Genomic DNA, 18169 nt, shown 5'->3' on the forward strand with positions numbered 1-18169 from the left:
ACACTTCACAATAGCACTTGCCCTCTCGTCAGACTCTCAAAACACAGCATAGTCCGGAAAACACATGTTTCCCTCTTCCAACAAAATGTAAAAAAAAAGGACTCAAAAAGACCAATCAGTTGCTGTCTTGCCACCCTTCGACTTCTCTGTCCTCCCTTGACCCAATGGACGACTGTCTCTCATATTTCCCCTTTTTACCAGGTTTTGCACAAAAAAAGGAAAAAGAATAAGGAAAAGTCACTTCTTGAAGACCCCCATTCACGTGACACACACCACTGCCAACTCGTATCCGTATTTACCCCTATTTTAGTTTCTGTATACATTTGCTGCTTTTGTAGTTAGACTCTGCCATTACATATTCAACCACCCTTCACTCATATGCAAAGAATAGAGGATTTGGCCAAATTATGTAAATGGAAAACCTCCACGGGGTATTGAATCCGGAACCCCTTGATTACAAGGTGACGACGCGCTACCTTTATATATATGGTTGATTGATTGATTGATTTAGTGTTTTAAGTCCACTTTATGCACAGTAAGCTAATCGGGACTGGACCTACAGTTTAAAGTGGGATCCGAACGTACCTCCACCAGGTATCGAACCCGGGACCCCTTGATTACAAGGCAACGAAGCTAACACTGCACCATCGGGGAGGTCTCTTTATATATAGGGGTTTGGCTATATTGGCCCATGGGGTTTCTCTGGAATGCAGGGGTTGGGGTAGCCCTATGGCCTCTCTGTCTTTTGTTATGACAAAGAAAACAAGAAACTAAGAAAAAAATAAAAGCGTAATAGCTATTTCTAATAACAAAATAATGGTGCATAGTACAATATGATTGCTTAAAAATATTCAAAATTTCACATGATATAATCATCTTATCATCAAGTTCAGTGGTTCCATCAGTGTGCACCACGGCACCCTGGTGCACCGTGGCTGGCTTACAGGGGTGCTGAGGAATGTTCCAATATGTTCACTGAAATGATATGATTGTTCCAAATATTTGCTTATTTCGTACTTTGTACATGTAAAATGTTTCTGAATTTGAAATATGTGTATAATTTTTAAATAAGGCAAGCAACTAGCTGAGCATTGCAAGTGTTTGATACGCCCACATTCTGCCATGGGTGCTGTGGAAAAATTTTGAAACACTAGGGGTGCCGTGAAACCAAATAGTTTGGGAACCTCTGACCTAGTTCATTTCTCTCAACATTGTTGTTGCAAAAATTATTAAAATTATGCATTTTGCATTATTTCCAGGAATATTTAGATTCCCCAAAAGTGCTGTGCAGCATTTTTATAGACTCCATGAAACACCAAGACACTAGAAAAGTATTTGCTGGTATCAGTGAAGAAATTCCAACAAAAACGTTCCAACACAGATACCGGTACAGTGGGAAGCATCAGTATTACCAAGCAAATTGTCCATCACCATAATTTTTTGCTTCATTTTAGTCAATGAGAGCTTCAAGAATTGGAAAAAAAACCACCAAACGAGCAGATGACAACCTTTGCACCAGAGGACATGAGAGTCCATTGCTTAAAAACACCTACAATGCAAGTACAAAATTAACTACAAAAGTTGGACAAATTGTGCATCCAACTGTACCCAAGTATCGATATCAGTTCTGTGCTAACAACTAATGTATAGTGTTTCTTTGTTTTAAAGTCCCCTCGATGCACAGAAAGGCTAATTAAGTATGGATCTACAGTTTAAAGTTGGGATCTGAACCACTGTGTGCCTTCACTGGGTACCAAACCCAAGACTCCTCCATCTGGTAGGTTCAACTAATGTATAGACTTGCTAATAAAAATAAGATAAACGAAGTCCAATCAAAACACAATCAACAGTGCATTATTGATAATACAATTTGTACTTTATTTACAAATTGAGTACATTTGTTTTACTTCTTTCAAAATAAAGAAGAAACTCTACAATATAATGATACGAAAGAAAAATTCTGATGCAATGTGCTGATGTTGCTTGTAACTTCAGTACAAAAGGCAAATATTTGAAAATAAATTTGATTAAAAAAGTTATATTATTCTTTATGAGAATATATCTATGCAGAACAAAGTAAATTAGTCCTTGTAACATTATGGACACCTGACTAGGCAATTTCTTGTTGCTAGCGAATTAAAGATTTCAGTATTCAATGCTTGGTTTGACTTAAAGGCTGATCTCTGCTACAGCACTTTACACACACACACACGTGCATGTTGGAATGTAAATATTCCAGATAGAAAAACTACCAATTAGGTAGAATTTCTCCTAGAGAATTCACTTTCTGTGGACTACATTTGTTGTTGTATAGATATGTGTAATGATTTCATGGCACCTTAAACCTTTTTTCTATTACACATATCTAGACAGAAGTACATGCCTAAATCTGGGATATTCTAAATGGAATTCTGAACATATTTAGCATTTTCTAAAATTTGGAACATGAGTGCAGTTAATCAAAATGAGAGAGATTTGCTACAGAGTTACAATACCATTTGAAACTTGATTTCCACTTTAAAGATTTATTTTTTCTGAGCAGAAAACTAAGCTTGAAGTTTCAAATAGAAATCACTAATCTTGAAATAGTAACAGCTCTTTATTCAGAAGTTTCCTCATGGGAGGGAGGGGGGTTGGGTGTGTTTTAAGAGTATAAGGATAAATTTAATGGCAAAATGACCACAAAATGTGCTTTGTGAACAAGTGAAGGGGGCTATTTGGAAAAGCATTCAGAAGTGTTGGGCACGTATGGATAAACAACTGAATAGTACTACTTACTCAAGTCCGGCTTACATCACAAGACATATGCACTTTTCACAATAAACAAAAAATTACAACCCTCCACATCTTAATTCCCCACAATACTGTTGATCAAATCCTATGTAAAAAAAATTGTAGCTCTTACAGGTCCCTTAGTAGAAATATTTGCCAATGCTTCAGTTCAGTTACCAGGCAACACCATCAGCGGATATTCCAACTTGAGAAGTACTGCTCAAGTTGTACCTTTCACACTTCACATCATAATAAAACATTTCAATTAATGTCCACATGCATGTGTACAGTAGTTCCAAATGCTTCCTTCCTGCTATATTTACAAAGGATAGTTCAACAACACATCTTGTCTTGCAAGTTCCAGCAACATAGGATCGTCGAAGAACTTGTTGATGGACACATCCTCACTCAGTCCTTTCCTTCGTCGTGTTTTAATCATGAATTCTCGTGCGAGATGTGTGGCAGGCTGAGGTTCTAATGGGCGAATGATGATGCTTTTGTCCAATGGATCTCCTGGTACAATCTGAAATGACGATAGTGGAAAAATTATCACTGAATTTTCTGCATGCAGAAATAAGGGAACCTGTAGACCATTTATTTAGAGTTATACATTCAGAAGTTGACATAGATGAAGAGATATGGGGGAAGGAATTACACAATTACGGTTTTTCTTTGAACTTCGTCTTGTGTCAGAAGTGACTTCTTAGAATATGTTCCTTTATTTCAAAGAACCATATTGATACCTCTGAAATATTAAAGGAAATATGTTCACAGTTTCCGTTAACAAAATCCAGATGATCAAATATCCAATTCATGCAACTATTAACCTGAATTTGACAAGCACCTTGCTGGTCCCCTAGGGCCTGTAACTGGTCACTGGTCACTGGTCATTCTGAATCGAACTTCTCAGATCTGATGAAGAGGTTTCTTCAGGATATCAACCTGGTGATTTCCGGATAGACTTCCAGGCTTTGGAAAGTTCACGTCACTCTCATCATCACTTCAATTCCTGAAGATGAGAGTGATGTTAGCTCTCGAAAGCTCGGAAGCCTATCCGGAAATTACCTGGTTGATGTCCCAAGAAAACCTCTTCATCATTTGCCATCAGGAAAGTTTCAAGAATTATTACTCAGATCTGGTTTTCAAGTACTGTATGACTCTTGACTAGTCACTAGTGTGGGATTTAGTACCTTTCCTTATGAAATGAAAAGGTGAAGGAATACTTGTCCTATAACTTTGCTTATTCCAGGTTTCAGCCCAATTACAAGAATTCTTAACTGGCGGATCTGGACAAGGTTCTCAGATGTGGATTTAATAACAAATACGTAACTGACGACCCTTCCAAGATCACTCCACGGTCACTTTGATATCGCAGAAACATTGTCCAGACAAGCCGTTTGTGAGGTGCAGCCCATATTGGTTTGCACCGAAGTAAGCCTCAAGGTAACAGCTAAGCACTTCCTGATTAGGTAACCCCTCATATCAGCTTTACGACAACTGGGAAAAGTAGGCAATAGAAGAGGCAAATTTGACTCTTTTTACAGCAAAAAGTATGTTTACATAAATCCCAGACAACCTGATTACAGCTTACAAGTTTCCATGGTTTATCTTAACTACATCATGTAACATTGCAATTTACAATTTCTAGATACAATACTTAATCTTGTAAATAGCATACCTTTTTTGAATATTTCTTTAGGTTCAATGGATGATAATTCTTTTAATTTTGCTTTTTATAGGACTTTCTATCCAATTGTACTGCACATAATATACAAAAACAAATGCAGTGAAACTTCAACTACTATAGTATCTCTGAAGGATCTGTTGCTAAAGAACTTATAATGCAACAAATTAAAAATCTGGGAAAATTTTACAGCAAGTTGCTTTATTTGAAACCAGGAGGGTTACAGGAGGAAGGAAAATGCAAAATCCAGGTTTAACAGACATTAATTTGTTAAAATTTTGGTTTGTTTTAAAAAAATTCTGCTTATGTTTTTGTTGCCTTGATACTTTGTTTGGTGAGTCCTGAGAAAAAAGCAATTGCTTTAAGAATGTCTTGACTTTTAGAAAGGATAGACGTTTTGAAGTTTGTTTTAATTTGGTTCCAGCAATATGAAAACATTACCATGGTTCACACTAGCACATTTATCTAATTTACTACTGCACACAAACAGGAAATTAACAGGAATTAGTTGCAGTAATTGTTGAATCTTATTCACTTATTTTTCTGGTATTTTCCTTGTAAATTTACTGCACACAAACTTCAATCAGACATGAGTAGAATCCTACTTGTGTATCTGCTTACCTGCCAATGATGAAACACCGACAAACAAAATGCCTGACCCTGGGTGTGGGTCCTCAAATCCGTCTCGAATCCAAAGGAATCAATTGCTGGGATAAATGCCTTGATTGTGTACAATGGAGAGCCTGGAACTGGAGCATCTTGTGTTACGTGGCCTCTGTATAACAAAATAGAAACATTTCACATGAGAAAACAGCAAAATACCATAATTTATTCCATCCCAACTGAATTAAAAATTCTTATTTACTCACCACACTCTACAATAAAACCTGACCTAGAAACCAGACAGGGAACTTGCGTCCATGCAGACTAATCCAAGCTTGCACAAGCATTCCTTACCAACAAGAACATAACTTAAACTAACCTATAAACTAACTAAAACTAACTAAAAACTAACTCAAATTATTCTATATGACTAAAAAGTTTAATTAGTGGTTATGCAAAACCACTTCCAAGGACATATATATCCACAATACATATCAGGTGACTAAATAACACCAAATTTGCATGTTTCAATATCACAGTTTGAGAATTAAAAAATCAATCCTAAACTTTTTCTCACAAAAGATTATCTAAGGCTGAAATACGATATTGGAAGGAAATCATGACCTGCAAATTGAATTTATTTAAAAATAAATAATTTTTATAATCTGTGCAATATTTAATGGAAAGCAAAAATTATGCCTCGATCTGTGCCTTCCAATTTGCTAGATGATGACTGTATGTGGTAAACATTTAATGTAATGTAATTTTTGTTTTCCATTTCGTCGGTCCAATGACATAACGACCTATCTCATTTTTTCCAACTTTTCAGAAGCAAAAAACGTTTTCGCACACACTTTCGTAGATGTTTGTGAGAAAACTATTTACCCCATAACAAATTTTGTTTTGTCATTAAATTGTATTATGTTTCTGCTGTAAAATAGTGTGGTTGAATGTTACATGTGTTGCGTTACGTGCTTGAAATTTCATAATTTCTTGACATACGTCAGTATGTCAGATCAAAATAATTACTCACACAGAAATATCTTTGAGATACGCCATACAAATTAGTATCAAGTTACAGCTTCATGATTTCAGAAATCTCTTTTAGTCAAAATGTGAGTAAAACTATATAATATTTATGATTTTATTGTTCATGACGTTTTTTTTTTCAAAGTGAATGGTTATTTTTATTTTGAAATGCTTTAGATTTACATGCTTTAAGTACGTGTACAAATTACAAAACACTTCACTACACAGTACAATTAAAAAGCTATACATGCAAAATTACTACATAACAAGAGTACAACATTAGGAGATAATTTGGCTACATTACATAAACATCAATAAAACATTTTTCTGGAATTGAGTGGAGAACAGATTCAGTGATTCAAATTTGCGTAAAAGTTTTTGCAGTCACTGTCTAGAACAACGGGAAAAGGACCTTCACACATTGACAATAAATCTGCATATTTCTCTTGTGCTATTTTCACAGATTCTTTGTTCAATGGAGGTGGCATTCTCGCAGCTATATCTTTAGTATTACATCTCTTTACTACGATTTTTGCGGGATTCTCTTGCAGTAAACTTGGTTTTATGTAGATAGTATCTGGCTTGTTGCTCTGCAATCGTAGTTCACGAATATCTTTCCAACTGAACTTAATACCATCATCGGTCTTCTTAAGCTGGAAAAGCCTCAGATCTTCAGCAATTGCCTTAAAATTCAGAAAATCTTCCATCTGCATTGTATGCACGATGTAAGGATGGTTTCTTCGGGCTAGTTTTATGATGGGTGCAAGCTGAGAGGGGACAAATATCTCTCCAACTTTCCGTAACGATCTGGATATTGCACTGTGCGCAGAGTCTCCCTCGTTTTGCCCATGATGAGGCTCAAAAAATCTGAGCACAATTTATTTTATATTCTCTGCTTTTAGCATTACATGCATAAGCGCAGCCACCACAATCCTATTCTTGTTTTGGCCAACACAACTGTCAGCATATAAGTGAACTGTATTCTTCTTTTCTTGGTCCACTTTCATTAGATACTGGTAAAGACATGTTGCTATTTCACATGATCCACGCTTGCTGATTCCTTCATGCCACAAGAAACAATGACAATTTTTCGTGTTCAGTTCATAGACAGTGAAGTTGTAGTTAGCCAGACGTCTGTTGTAGAACACGCATGAGTGGTTCGACATAGGCAAGTGAATAACTTGTTGCAGATCAAAAACAGCAGAACAGGTCGCTGTAGTCTTACTTATTGCTTTCAATTCTCTCACTTTACTTTTCTCTGCAACGTGCTGCTTAAATTTATCTTCTAGCTTCATTTTATCTTCATCAGATCCCGCATTGTATGTAATGCATAATCCACACTGATCTTTTTTGGGTTGATGAAATGCAAGATTCATACCCTTGAAAACATTTGTGTACGTTTGCAAAGATGCTTGACATGTTGTGTCAATCTCATACATCTTCTTTACAGTTAAATCAGAATGCAGATACTCCTTTGTTGAATATTTTCTACAATAGTGAGACTCCATTCGTGGAAAGCGATTTATGTGATCTTCTACTATACTCCGTTTCCTCTCGTCATTTTCTTTCAAATGTTTGTATCTTCCACCTCGTTTTTCAGTTAGTAATATGCCTGTTTCTTGAATGTTGTTCACTGTCGTACGTATAAATTGTTCGCTAATTCCAAGAGTATTCAAAAACATCATCTTGCAAACCTTCAGCCTTGTTCCATCCAGGGAAAGATAGTAAAATTGTGTTTTTGTACGTCTCGATGCTTGTTTTGTGGTTTTTTGTCTCGTATCTTCTACATCAACGTGTCGTGCTACGTACTCCCTTTGACGTTGCAAGTTTCCAAGATCGAAAAATCCATTTAAAATAATTATTCGTGATTTCTCATTGTTCTTCAGTACATAACATTTTCTTCCTTTATGGGTGCAGCCTGTGCAGGGGGGTTTCAGCAATCTTCTTTTCTTAACAACCTTCCCTGTAGTTGAACTGAAGTATTCGTAGCCTTCATTACGTAACTTCTTACTGAGATTTTTCTTCCCTCCTTTTCTAGAAGCTGTAGTAGAGCCTTCTTTTGGTGATCCGTCGACATCATAACTTTCAGGATTTGTTGCAATGTGGTCTCTAGTGATGGCATTGCTATCACATATTAAAGAAATGTTATCCTGCACTTTGTTTACCACACATTTTGAATTGTCAATAACGCCCCGTTTCTTGTGTAATGTACAGTCATTATCTTGAACGAAATGATCCCAGCAAAGCAGGATGTGACATCTGGAACACGAGGAGAAGACCTCATCCTTGCATCCTCTTGCTTCACAATGTTGCGATTTTCCTGGCAAATAATCTGGATCATCCGGGTCACTGACATCTTCAAGAAATTCACTTTCGGCATCAAAGTCAGTCTCGTCCTGTTCTTGTGTAGGGGATGATACATCGTCCTTCTTCAGCAGACACGACAGAGGTACATCTTCGTCAGATGATACAGCAGATTCTTCATTCAATGTTTCTATGACAGTCCCTTTGTACCACTTCCTTTCTGGAGGCCAGTAAAATTTTACAGATATCCCGGCTTTGATGTTATTTTTCCTTTTTCCCATCACGTGTAGTTCTCTTGATGGAACAATATTTCTTGAGCCATCTTCCCAGAGTACTAAGACGTCCATCTTATTCCTAAGGTTGCTGATCTCAAAATGATCGGGACAAGTTGAAAGCTTTGAGAGTATTTTGACAACGTTGCATATTGCCTAACAGAGCTTACAAACAATGCTTAATATACAGCTTTGATCCTTCTTCGAAAAACCGTGCCGCTAATGTTAAATTGTGCTATTTCCGACATCAACAAAAGGTATCTAACAATTCATTTTACCTCTTTTTTTCCTTATCCTTTGTTAGACCGTTTCGCTATTGTTAATATAGTGACCCCTGATTTGTAAACACTGAAATATACATTTCTGCATTGCTTTATTTTCCTCTTTGTGAGTGTATTGGCCCCGATTGTTGCATTTTTCTGCTGTAAGCAAAAAGAGATACGCCAACTTGCGAAACAGTTTAGGATTTATATTATCTGACATAACGACGGAAGTCAAGATACGCCGTTATGTCATACCAAATTTTTTAACAAACTGAGATACGCAAAATCAAAAAATATTCATAACTTCCTTATTAATTGGATTTGAGTTACGCCGATTTGCCAGGTCATGCAGGGCACCAGTATGATCACAACGATGTTAATAACTCAATTTCGCAAAAAAATGAGATACGTCATTATGTCATTGGACCGACGATTTGTCCACACTGATGAAAAGAGAAATAAAAAAATGATCATTGATTGTGATGTAGTTTGAAGCAGGGTTGTTCGACAACAAATTGTAAATAAATTCAATTCTGGTCCGGGAGAGATTAGAAAGCATCAATGAGTTCAGAACCAAAAACAACTTTTTTTTTTTATCATTAAAGTACTTCAATTCGGCCATGGGACTTTTCTTCCGGATCAATTTAAATTGAAAAAAGGTTCCGGTCCTGTTACGGAACCCAATAGAACCCGTTAGAATTTATGGGTTCCTGGACATTTAACAATCCTGGTTTGAAGTTTTGCTTTGTACATGATGCCATCTGGATTTAATATCTAGGCTTAATGGACGAGGCTTTACACGATAGAAACCTATCGTGAATATCATGTTATTTAATGTATGTTAATTAAATGTAGAGAAGCAACATGAGGAGTCTTGCACCGTGGCCATGCGGTTCAAGGTGCAAGTGCAAGGTGCAGGTCCGAGTCTCCTGGGGAAAGGATAACAACTTTTCTCCTGAGATTTCGGCCTGTGTATGGGACCGGTGGCCACCCATCATCAAGGAAAAACTTCAAAAGTGCCTGGGGGATTCCTCGTGCTGACCACACTTCACTCCGTAAATGGTTGTACGATCGCCCACCTCTGGTGGGAGTGAAGATGACGGTCGAAAGGTAGGCACTGGCCCTCACGGGATATTATAACTGAGTAAACATTGCATACCTTTTTAACATACCTTAACCAAGAAGTTACTGCTACGCTGAACCTCCAACTACACTTTCTTCAGGCTCTCAATCACTCGCTCAAAAAGAAAAAGTGAAATTCTCTTACCGCCTCCTGGCTAAAACAGTGTAAACTGCTGAGACACAATCTGCAGGTGCTTGTACTTCAACAAAGAGATATGGTTCCATCAAACGTGGGGTAGCCATAAGGAAAGCAGAATATGCAACTCTCCTAGCAGTTGGAATGATCTGACCTGAAAAGTTATTAAATAATCTTGTAACAAAACAGTTTCCTGTGCAAAACATAAATTTACATGACAACATTAAGGATGAGAGGTACAGTTTTTTCTATGGATCATAAAAAGAGTGAACAAGAAGATTTATGCAACTTGGCATCAGATGAAAGTCAGAACTCTATTTGGATGTTTATGGTAGTGGTAGTTTTGACTTTGTAAGTGCTCTAGGAAAAATGTTAGTTTATATAATTGCACAGAGCACAGGAACAGAAAGAAGAAAGGTTGAATAAGAACACCATTCTGATTAGCAATACCAAGCTGAAGACCAAGCCTTTTCATCCTCTATAAGAAATACCTAGGACCCATAAAAAAATTCTGAGGGATATATTTACTACACTTTACCTAGCTCAATCTACTTAAAACAGGCACGGAGCATCTATGTAAGCCAGGCGTACACTTTATTTGTTTTAGTAAAATGTATGTAATTATATGGCAAAATTCGTAAACAACTTCAAAGTTCAACTAGGGTCGATACCAGTGTTCAAGATCCTGTTTGATAGATTGCAACACTTCAGTACCAGGCAACACATGGGATCTCTCCCTTCTGCTTGTGGAAAGTTGTAAGCCCTCTGAATTTTGCCTTACAAATTGCTGACAATGAACGAGCAGTGCCTACCATATCTGGATGGAGAAGAGTGGGCCAAAACCCTAAGTGTGTAAACCTACAGCCAGAGGCTGACAGTAGTGTTGCAAACCTCATGTTTAGAACAAGTGTTGTTCATGGACGTCCGCAGTATTTCTTTCCACCTGGAGGATTAAGCAAAGTATTTTTTCCAGGGCTTGGGGTAAAGTAGGTATATTTCCCCCATAATAGAGTTGCCTCCTCAAAAGATACTAATTAAATTTGAATTTAACATTTTTCTGCATCGCCCTTACAATAATTAACATAATTTGATGTGACTGAAATTAAATTATATGTGTGAAATATATTACTTTATAGTTGACATTCATTTTCCAGAAAAGGTCTCTTCCCCTTGCCCCTTCTGGACATCCATGGTGTTGTTTAAACTCCGAAATTATGCTACATACTACTAAATTGTTCTGGGATCTACATGTTATTAATGTTAATTTATAAGAAAAACATAAATATAAATTCGAATGGTTCAACCAATAGGATGGGTTCAACCTTACACGTGAAAAGTTTGAGAAAATTAAACTACCACCAACAGCCCCCACTTGCTTTACTTATATCCCCAACTTCCAAATGACTTTTTAAACTTGTGCAAGATTTAGCACCATTATGCTTGGGTTGGCTTCACTAGCTAACCATGAATACGACGAGCCAGCGAGACATGTCCTGCAAGAGGAAAGGCTCCAGTGTTATCGGGTATGAATGGTGGCTGCAAAGGAAATTTGAGTTGGTGGTATTTCAAAGAGGTTTTTTCCAGGAACAGGGAATTATGCAGCAAGAAACTAACAGGCAGGGGAAAAAGGATTAACCTAAAAAGTAGGGATGGGCCGATATGAATTTTTTGTTGATACTGATGAAGTATTGATATAAAATTTACCCATCCGATATAAAATTAGAAATGGTCCTTGAATAATAATAATAATAATAATAAAAATAAATAAAAAATAAAAAATGAAGAAAGAAAAAATACATAGGAATTAGTTGCATACAAAAAAAAGTGCAACTAGAAATACAAAAGACAATAGTAATAATAATACAATTCTGAAAGGTTTATTGACCTCCTTAATAAATGTGTGTTTCAAGTGACTGCAGTGCAAAAGAAATTGCATATTTAGAAATTTACTTTTTTTTAGAAAGTAGGGCATGGAGATTATCCTGAAAAATGGTAACAAAATGGCAGAATTTTGCACTAAATTATCAGATATTTATCGATATATCGGATCGGTAAAATAATTGGTAATTTTACCGATATGCCTATATCGGCCGATACCGATAGAGTACCGATTAATCGGTCCCGTCCCTACTAAAAAGGAAACGGGAAAACTAGATATTCAGTATTTCTGTTTTTTGCTTGTAGGAGATCATAAACATCAGAAATATTAAGGTCTCTGTTTTTTGTTTATGTTTGAACTTAGCTGGTAATAATTAAGATAAAAAAATGTAAAAGTTCTTTTTTTAAAATTAGGTGTTTAATGAAAACTGAAGATTGAACAAGTTTTACAATTCTCATGTCAAATGTGAACCAAATATTATTTACTTACAGTAAACATTTACTTACATAGTGTGTGATTTAAACTCTCTTCAAAGAATGTACGAAAAGCTTGTTTATGGTATTTTAGGTGCTAGATTTGCTTTTACACTACCCTAAGAAAGCATTTACATCTCCTTTGATAGAAATTTCTGGATATTGTCCTAGGATTGGCAAACATTTCTTTCATATTTTATTTTGTAGTTCTTTTTCTATTTTCTATTTATATCCGAAAGGGATATTCCTTTCAGGAGTCAGAAACATCACTGCTTTCAGCAGTGCTCGCTCTTGGATCTGGTTTGTTTTTGTTTACACTTTCTTGTTGTGTGCTTGTTAAATACTAGACTCTCTCTTTTTTTTTCATCTATTGAAATGTGGGCTGTCATCCCTGTGCTATGGTGCGATAGTGAAGTGCATTATGGAAGAAAATGAGTGTGATTGTGCGGGGCAGTGGAGAACTTGTTGAAGATGCCGTTTTCCAGCAAGGATTTTGCTGTCAAGGAGAAACTTGTGGATGTAGGTAGGACCATCCCTTCTCTAGCATGCATGGTAAAACGAAAAATAAAGTGCGTTGATTTTGTGATTCATGGTACAGTCTCGGACACTTCTGCATTGTAGCGATTCCATTGAAAGTAAATTAGGCCACTACAACCCAGAAGTGTATGAAGCTGATACTTGGTTATGCGGTTGTAAAAAGTATTTAGCACTTTTCTCTTTCTTTGTGTTTTTGTTTCTTTATTATCATTATTCTTCACTTTATCTAACTTTGCATATTTTTTATCGTTACGTTACTCATTGTGATTGGAATAAGACTGATGTAAATATCAGTTGAAATGTAGGGATACACAGCCTAGTAAAGAAAACACCAGGCTCGGGGATTTATCCAGAATTTTTAATCCGATGTTGTGTAACTTCGTTTTTAAGGAGTGTAAGGTTAAATTTAGTGCCGAAATTAGGGTTTTCTGAAAAGTTCCAGGGATTTTGTTCTGAAAAAATGAGGGGAGGGGGTCAATGTGTGTGGATAAATCACTGACCATGCCAGCCCAAAAATAAGCACAACAGGAAATAGCTTTGTCATGCTAGGCTTACACTGTTGGAAAGGTCATTCTCTGCCACTGACTTAAAACATTAGTTTTGCTTGTATGTACAGTCACGGACACCTCTGGGTTGTAAATTCCATTGTAGAATCTTGTAGTTTACAATTGTTACAAGCACATTTACACAATTTTTGTTGTAACATTTCAGGAGAACACATGCTCCCTTCATCAGACACTTATTTTAAGTATGATTGAATAACATTACACTGGATCCTTGTCTATTACATGACAATATTTGATTGTCAGACATTTATTTTTAGTTGATTTAGTTGATCAATGACACTCGTTAATCAAACTAGAAATAAATGTCCGGTGAAAAGAGCATGTGTTTCCCCGAAACGATACAACATAAATTGTTGTTATAAACACACAAAACACACAAACATCATGATACAAGACACTTTAAAAGTTTGTCCAAACTTTCAATTCATCTTGGAGTCATCATCAGGGCTGGTCAAGGTTCCGATGTTGCTACATGCTGCGTCTGCTGGAAGATGTCGTTGCAGTCTTGCAGTGTTAGTAAGTTCCAGGTTGTTCCAACTGATGGCTGAAGAGGATGGATTTTTCAGTTTAACTGTGTTGTACCATGGTGCAACACAGCCAGAAGGCTTTCTCTCTAAGCTGTCTTACTCCTAATTAATTTCTTAGTATTAATACGTACCTCCTCCTCTATGCAAGGGTTCCTGTGCAATGACTGCATCCAAAATCTTGAATTTTACATTCCTGATGGGTTCTTCACACAGTGGCCCCTCTCTTGTACCCCACTGAAATCCCTGGAATTGCAAAAACAAAAATTATAAACATAATATATTGACTGCAACAAAAGGAAATATAATGTTTTTGTATGGTTAAAATCTGAATAACTTCTCTGAAACGTTGTGTCATGCTGGCGATCAAAGAAGCCTGACAATGTCTGACAAGACATTCCATAGATGGTTCTAGCGATTTCCTGAATGGGTAAATGTCTCGGGTTGTAGAGTTCGTTGAACATTACATTTAAGAGATCCTACGGATCATTACGATGCCCCTCTCCGGAAAAGAATTCCTTTGAATTAGACTTAATATCTGATCCAACCTTATAGAGGTATCGTTTATTACCAAATAAAACTCAAGTACCCAAAACATGAAATAATAAAGTAAAATCGTAATCCCATCAAAAATGAATATCCTATAAACCAAATGACCCGAGAATATATAACATAATCCACTGTTTCTGCTGAACGTGTTTGTGGAGTAGCATGACGTAATAAGACACATATATTAGTTTACATGTGACGTCACGTTGTGTCAGCTATTTGATATGACAAACGGAATTGCATAACACGTCACTCCAGAGTGTGACACTCCTCCTGCATTATAAGACGTTTCTTTCTACAAGAGAAAATCACTGCATTGTTTGAAGGTAAGTGACTGGACATGACATAACATAACATTTTTGATAGCAAACTGACTTTCAACCATCACATAGACTACATTACTTGGAAAGCGATGAAAACACTTGGACTAATTTACAGATTTACAGATATAACATACGTTTCTGCCCTCCAAACCTACTTTACAATGTGTGTTGTTCCTATTCTTGAATATGGCTCCTGTATTTGGTCAATGGCATGTGAAAGCAATTTAAAGAAAACAAACAAAGTAGTAACTTTCTTCGTCAGAATAGTCAAACACAGATGCCCAGCCCTTGCAACTTCTCCAAACAAGAAATTCTATCCACTCTACAAATTCATGACCTTTCTCTTCGCCATCAACTCTCAGATTTAACACTACTCTTCAGAATCATTAATGGACAACTTTTCACCAGCGAACTCTTGCCACTTCTTAATATTAGAATCCCACGTCCCAACAGTAAATGCAACATCTTCTTTTACATTAAATCTTCAAGGCTATCTTTAGAGCAAAGATCACCTCTCTACAGGCTACAAACCATTTACAACTCATTAAAATATGCTCCGGGCTTCCAATTATCAAAGCAGACTTACAGAACGGTGTGCATAAAGGAGCTGAAGTGTAAATAATATTCTTTTTGCCCTAGTTGTTATTATTCATATTATATATGTATATGTGTGTGTATGTGTCCATCTTATTATTTTGTTTATTTCTTTACCGGTTGATATCCTGATGTAAAATGGATTTTTCTGTATTCAGGGCTTTTCAAATAAATATAAATATATATAATTGATGGCTTTCCTTCCTCGTAAACGAATTTGGAGCACCGAATAAAATAACTCGATGCACTATGATGTGGCAAGATGTTCGCACTAATTGTATAAATATAATCAATTTTGTATCCATAACTCATTAATAATAAATAATAAATTTAAGCAAGAGGAATTTCGGTTGTTTTCAAACCAATAGGTGATTCTGGAATTATTTTGCATGCTGATGATTACGTCAGGATTTTTCTACACCTCATTAAGTTCAATGAACCCACCATATTATAACATTGGGTATTTGACATTTTGCAAAGGAAATTTTCATGAGGTATTTCGAAAATGGAACTTGCGTAATCAAAGTTTACAATTTTCATGCCAATTTGTCTTCTAAGGATAGAGGGTGGATTAAATGCTTACTATTCTATGTGCATTTAGAGTTCAAAATTGGAGGATTTGTAATGTAAAAAAACAATATTTTACCATCTAAACAGAGCCATCTATTGAGGAAATTTTATTTTGTTATTAAGGCAGTTAATATATTGCTGTTTTATGAAGAAACTAAATGTGATGGGTAAAAATTGATTTCATTTTTTGGAATCAGCATACTGAAATTATTCAGAGACAACGGTCATCTGCGAATCATCCAAATCCATATAGGCTGATGTTAACACTTTCAGCTGCAACTATTGTTTATTGGTGTTTATCTAACTGTATTTGTACAAGGATGATTTAGTTCCCTTCTTGCTTAACCAATCTGTGATGAGTTTAGGTATGTTTAAATCTGTATAGAAATGCACAATACCTCCTATAAATATACATAAATATGCAATTAGAACGGAAATATTTATTTACTATCATAACACTTTCCACAGCCAATTTGAATTTATATTCACAATAAATACATGTGTGCCTGTGTGTCACTTACTTGTACTATCGAATCCTTTACTGAATTCAATAACCCCTTGTCCACTTCAGAGGGCAAAGTATCATCAACGAGGATGTTGGGGCCTGTTGCATCTGGTCCAAAGGCCCAAATAGATCGAGCAGCCAACAAATCCCAGTCATACTTGGTTTGGAAAAATTCTCCCAGCCGTTTCCTATTTGGAAAGTAGAGAAAAATTTCAATACTGCAAATGCTATATTAAATGTAATTCATGATTCTGCTAGACCTTGCACCACTGCAACGAGTTTTTTCAAAATATATTTCTGTATTACAAAAATATAGACAACGGAGAATGCAATCTGTAGTAGAAGTTCTACAAGTAATTGTAAAATGTCTAATTCTTCAGTATTATTAATACCAGTGTGCAGTTCTATCAAACAAGATTAGTAGGTCAGAGCTGTTATCAATGAACTAAAATCACCAACACTGGCCAATATATTTCTGGAACAATTTGCAGAGCCTGCAAAAATTCCATGCAACACTTTCGCAGAGCCTAAACATCCTGGAAATTATGCATACTCTTTTCATTATTTTTGCAAACAACATTATGGGGAAAAATGGAGCATGATTAAATAATTATCTCATGTGAAATTTGGAACTTTTTAATGCAAAAGTGATGAATTGGTATAGTTTTCATGGAAACTAGGACTGAACAAATACTGAAAATGCTGTATGATACTTTTGTGGTCTAATTATCCTCGGAGTTATGCAGAATCCGAAGCTTCCGTTGATTTTGTTCCAATATTATGTGAAAAATCTGTATTTTGTGATTACATAACAGGTATTTTTATATTCTGATGTCAATTTTGAATATTGTAAAGCAAAACTCTGGTAAACTGATGCATATAATTGGAGAAAATACAATACAGTAAAACCTCATTAATCCGGACCCCGATAAGCCAGACTTCGCTTAATTCGGACAGGCCAAAAAAAAAAAAGTACAATGCAAGGTTTTAAATGTGGCTAGAAGTCAACAAGAGAAATTCCCTGAAGAAAAGGCAGTTAACCACTGATGAAATTCTGTTTCTCGCAGACTTTGTACTGTACTGTATAGTGTATTTAGGCCTATGCCTTTTAAATACACCATAATAAACGTGTTGTTGCTATAAACGGAGTTTTAATGAGCTTTCTACTGTTCTTTCAAGTTATTTTAGTTAATCCGGACTTTCGTTAAACCGCTCAACTTATCCCCCCATTAGTCTGGATTAATGAGGTTTTACTGTACTACTGAAAAGTAGTAGAGAAAACAAGAAAAGACAGAGCAAGGAATGAAAGGATAAATGAACAGCTGGAGCAAACATCCATTGAAAACCCACCCATTCAATGAAAAAGACTGATTACTAAGGCTAGGAAATTGATGACAAATCATATTTTTTTTGGCAATGCTAAACCTGATGCTGTTTCACTTGAATTAGAACCAGCAAAAATTA

At 36.0% G+C, this 18169-nt stretch overlaps 1 protein-coding gene across 1 annotated transcript in view; it reads right to left on the reverse strand.

The window, feature by feature from the left end:
- Positions 1–2578: 2578 nt before the first annotated feature.
- Positions 2579–18169, reverse strand: part of LOC145998788 (116 kDa U5 small nuclear ribonucleoprotein component) — an 80562-nt gene continuing 64971 nt past the window's right edge. The window contains exons 15-19 of the mRNA XM_083135383.1: positions 16722–16893; positions 14299–14410; positions 10195–10339; positions 5078–5231; positions 2579–3295 (exon numbers count right to left, since the gene is read on the reverse strand). Coding sequence (XP_082991509.1) covers positions 3092–3295; positions 5078–5231; positions 10195–10339; positions 14299–14410; positions 16722–16893 — 787 coding nt within the window. The 3' untranslated portion in view covers positions 2579–3091. The remainder of the gene's footprint in view (positions 3296–5077; positions 5232–10194; positions 10340–14298; positions 14411–16721; positions 16894–18169) is intronic.

This window comes from Lepisma saccharinum, chromosome 14, assembly GCF_977018435.1.
Source record: "Lepisma saccharinum chromosome 14, izLepSacc3.1, whole genome shotgun sequence".
NCBI lineage: Eukaryota > Metazoa > Arthropoda > Insecta > Zygentoma > Lepismatidae > Lepisma > Lepisma saccharinum.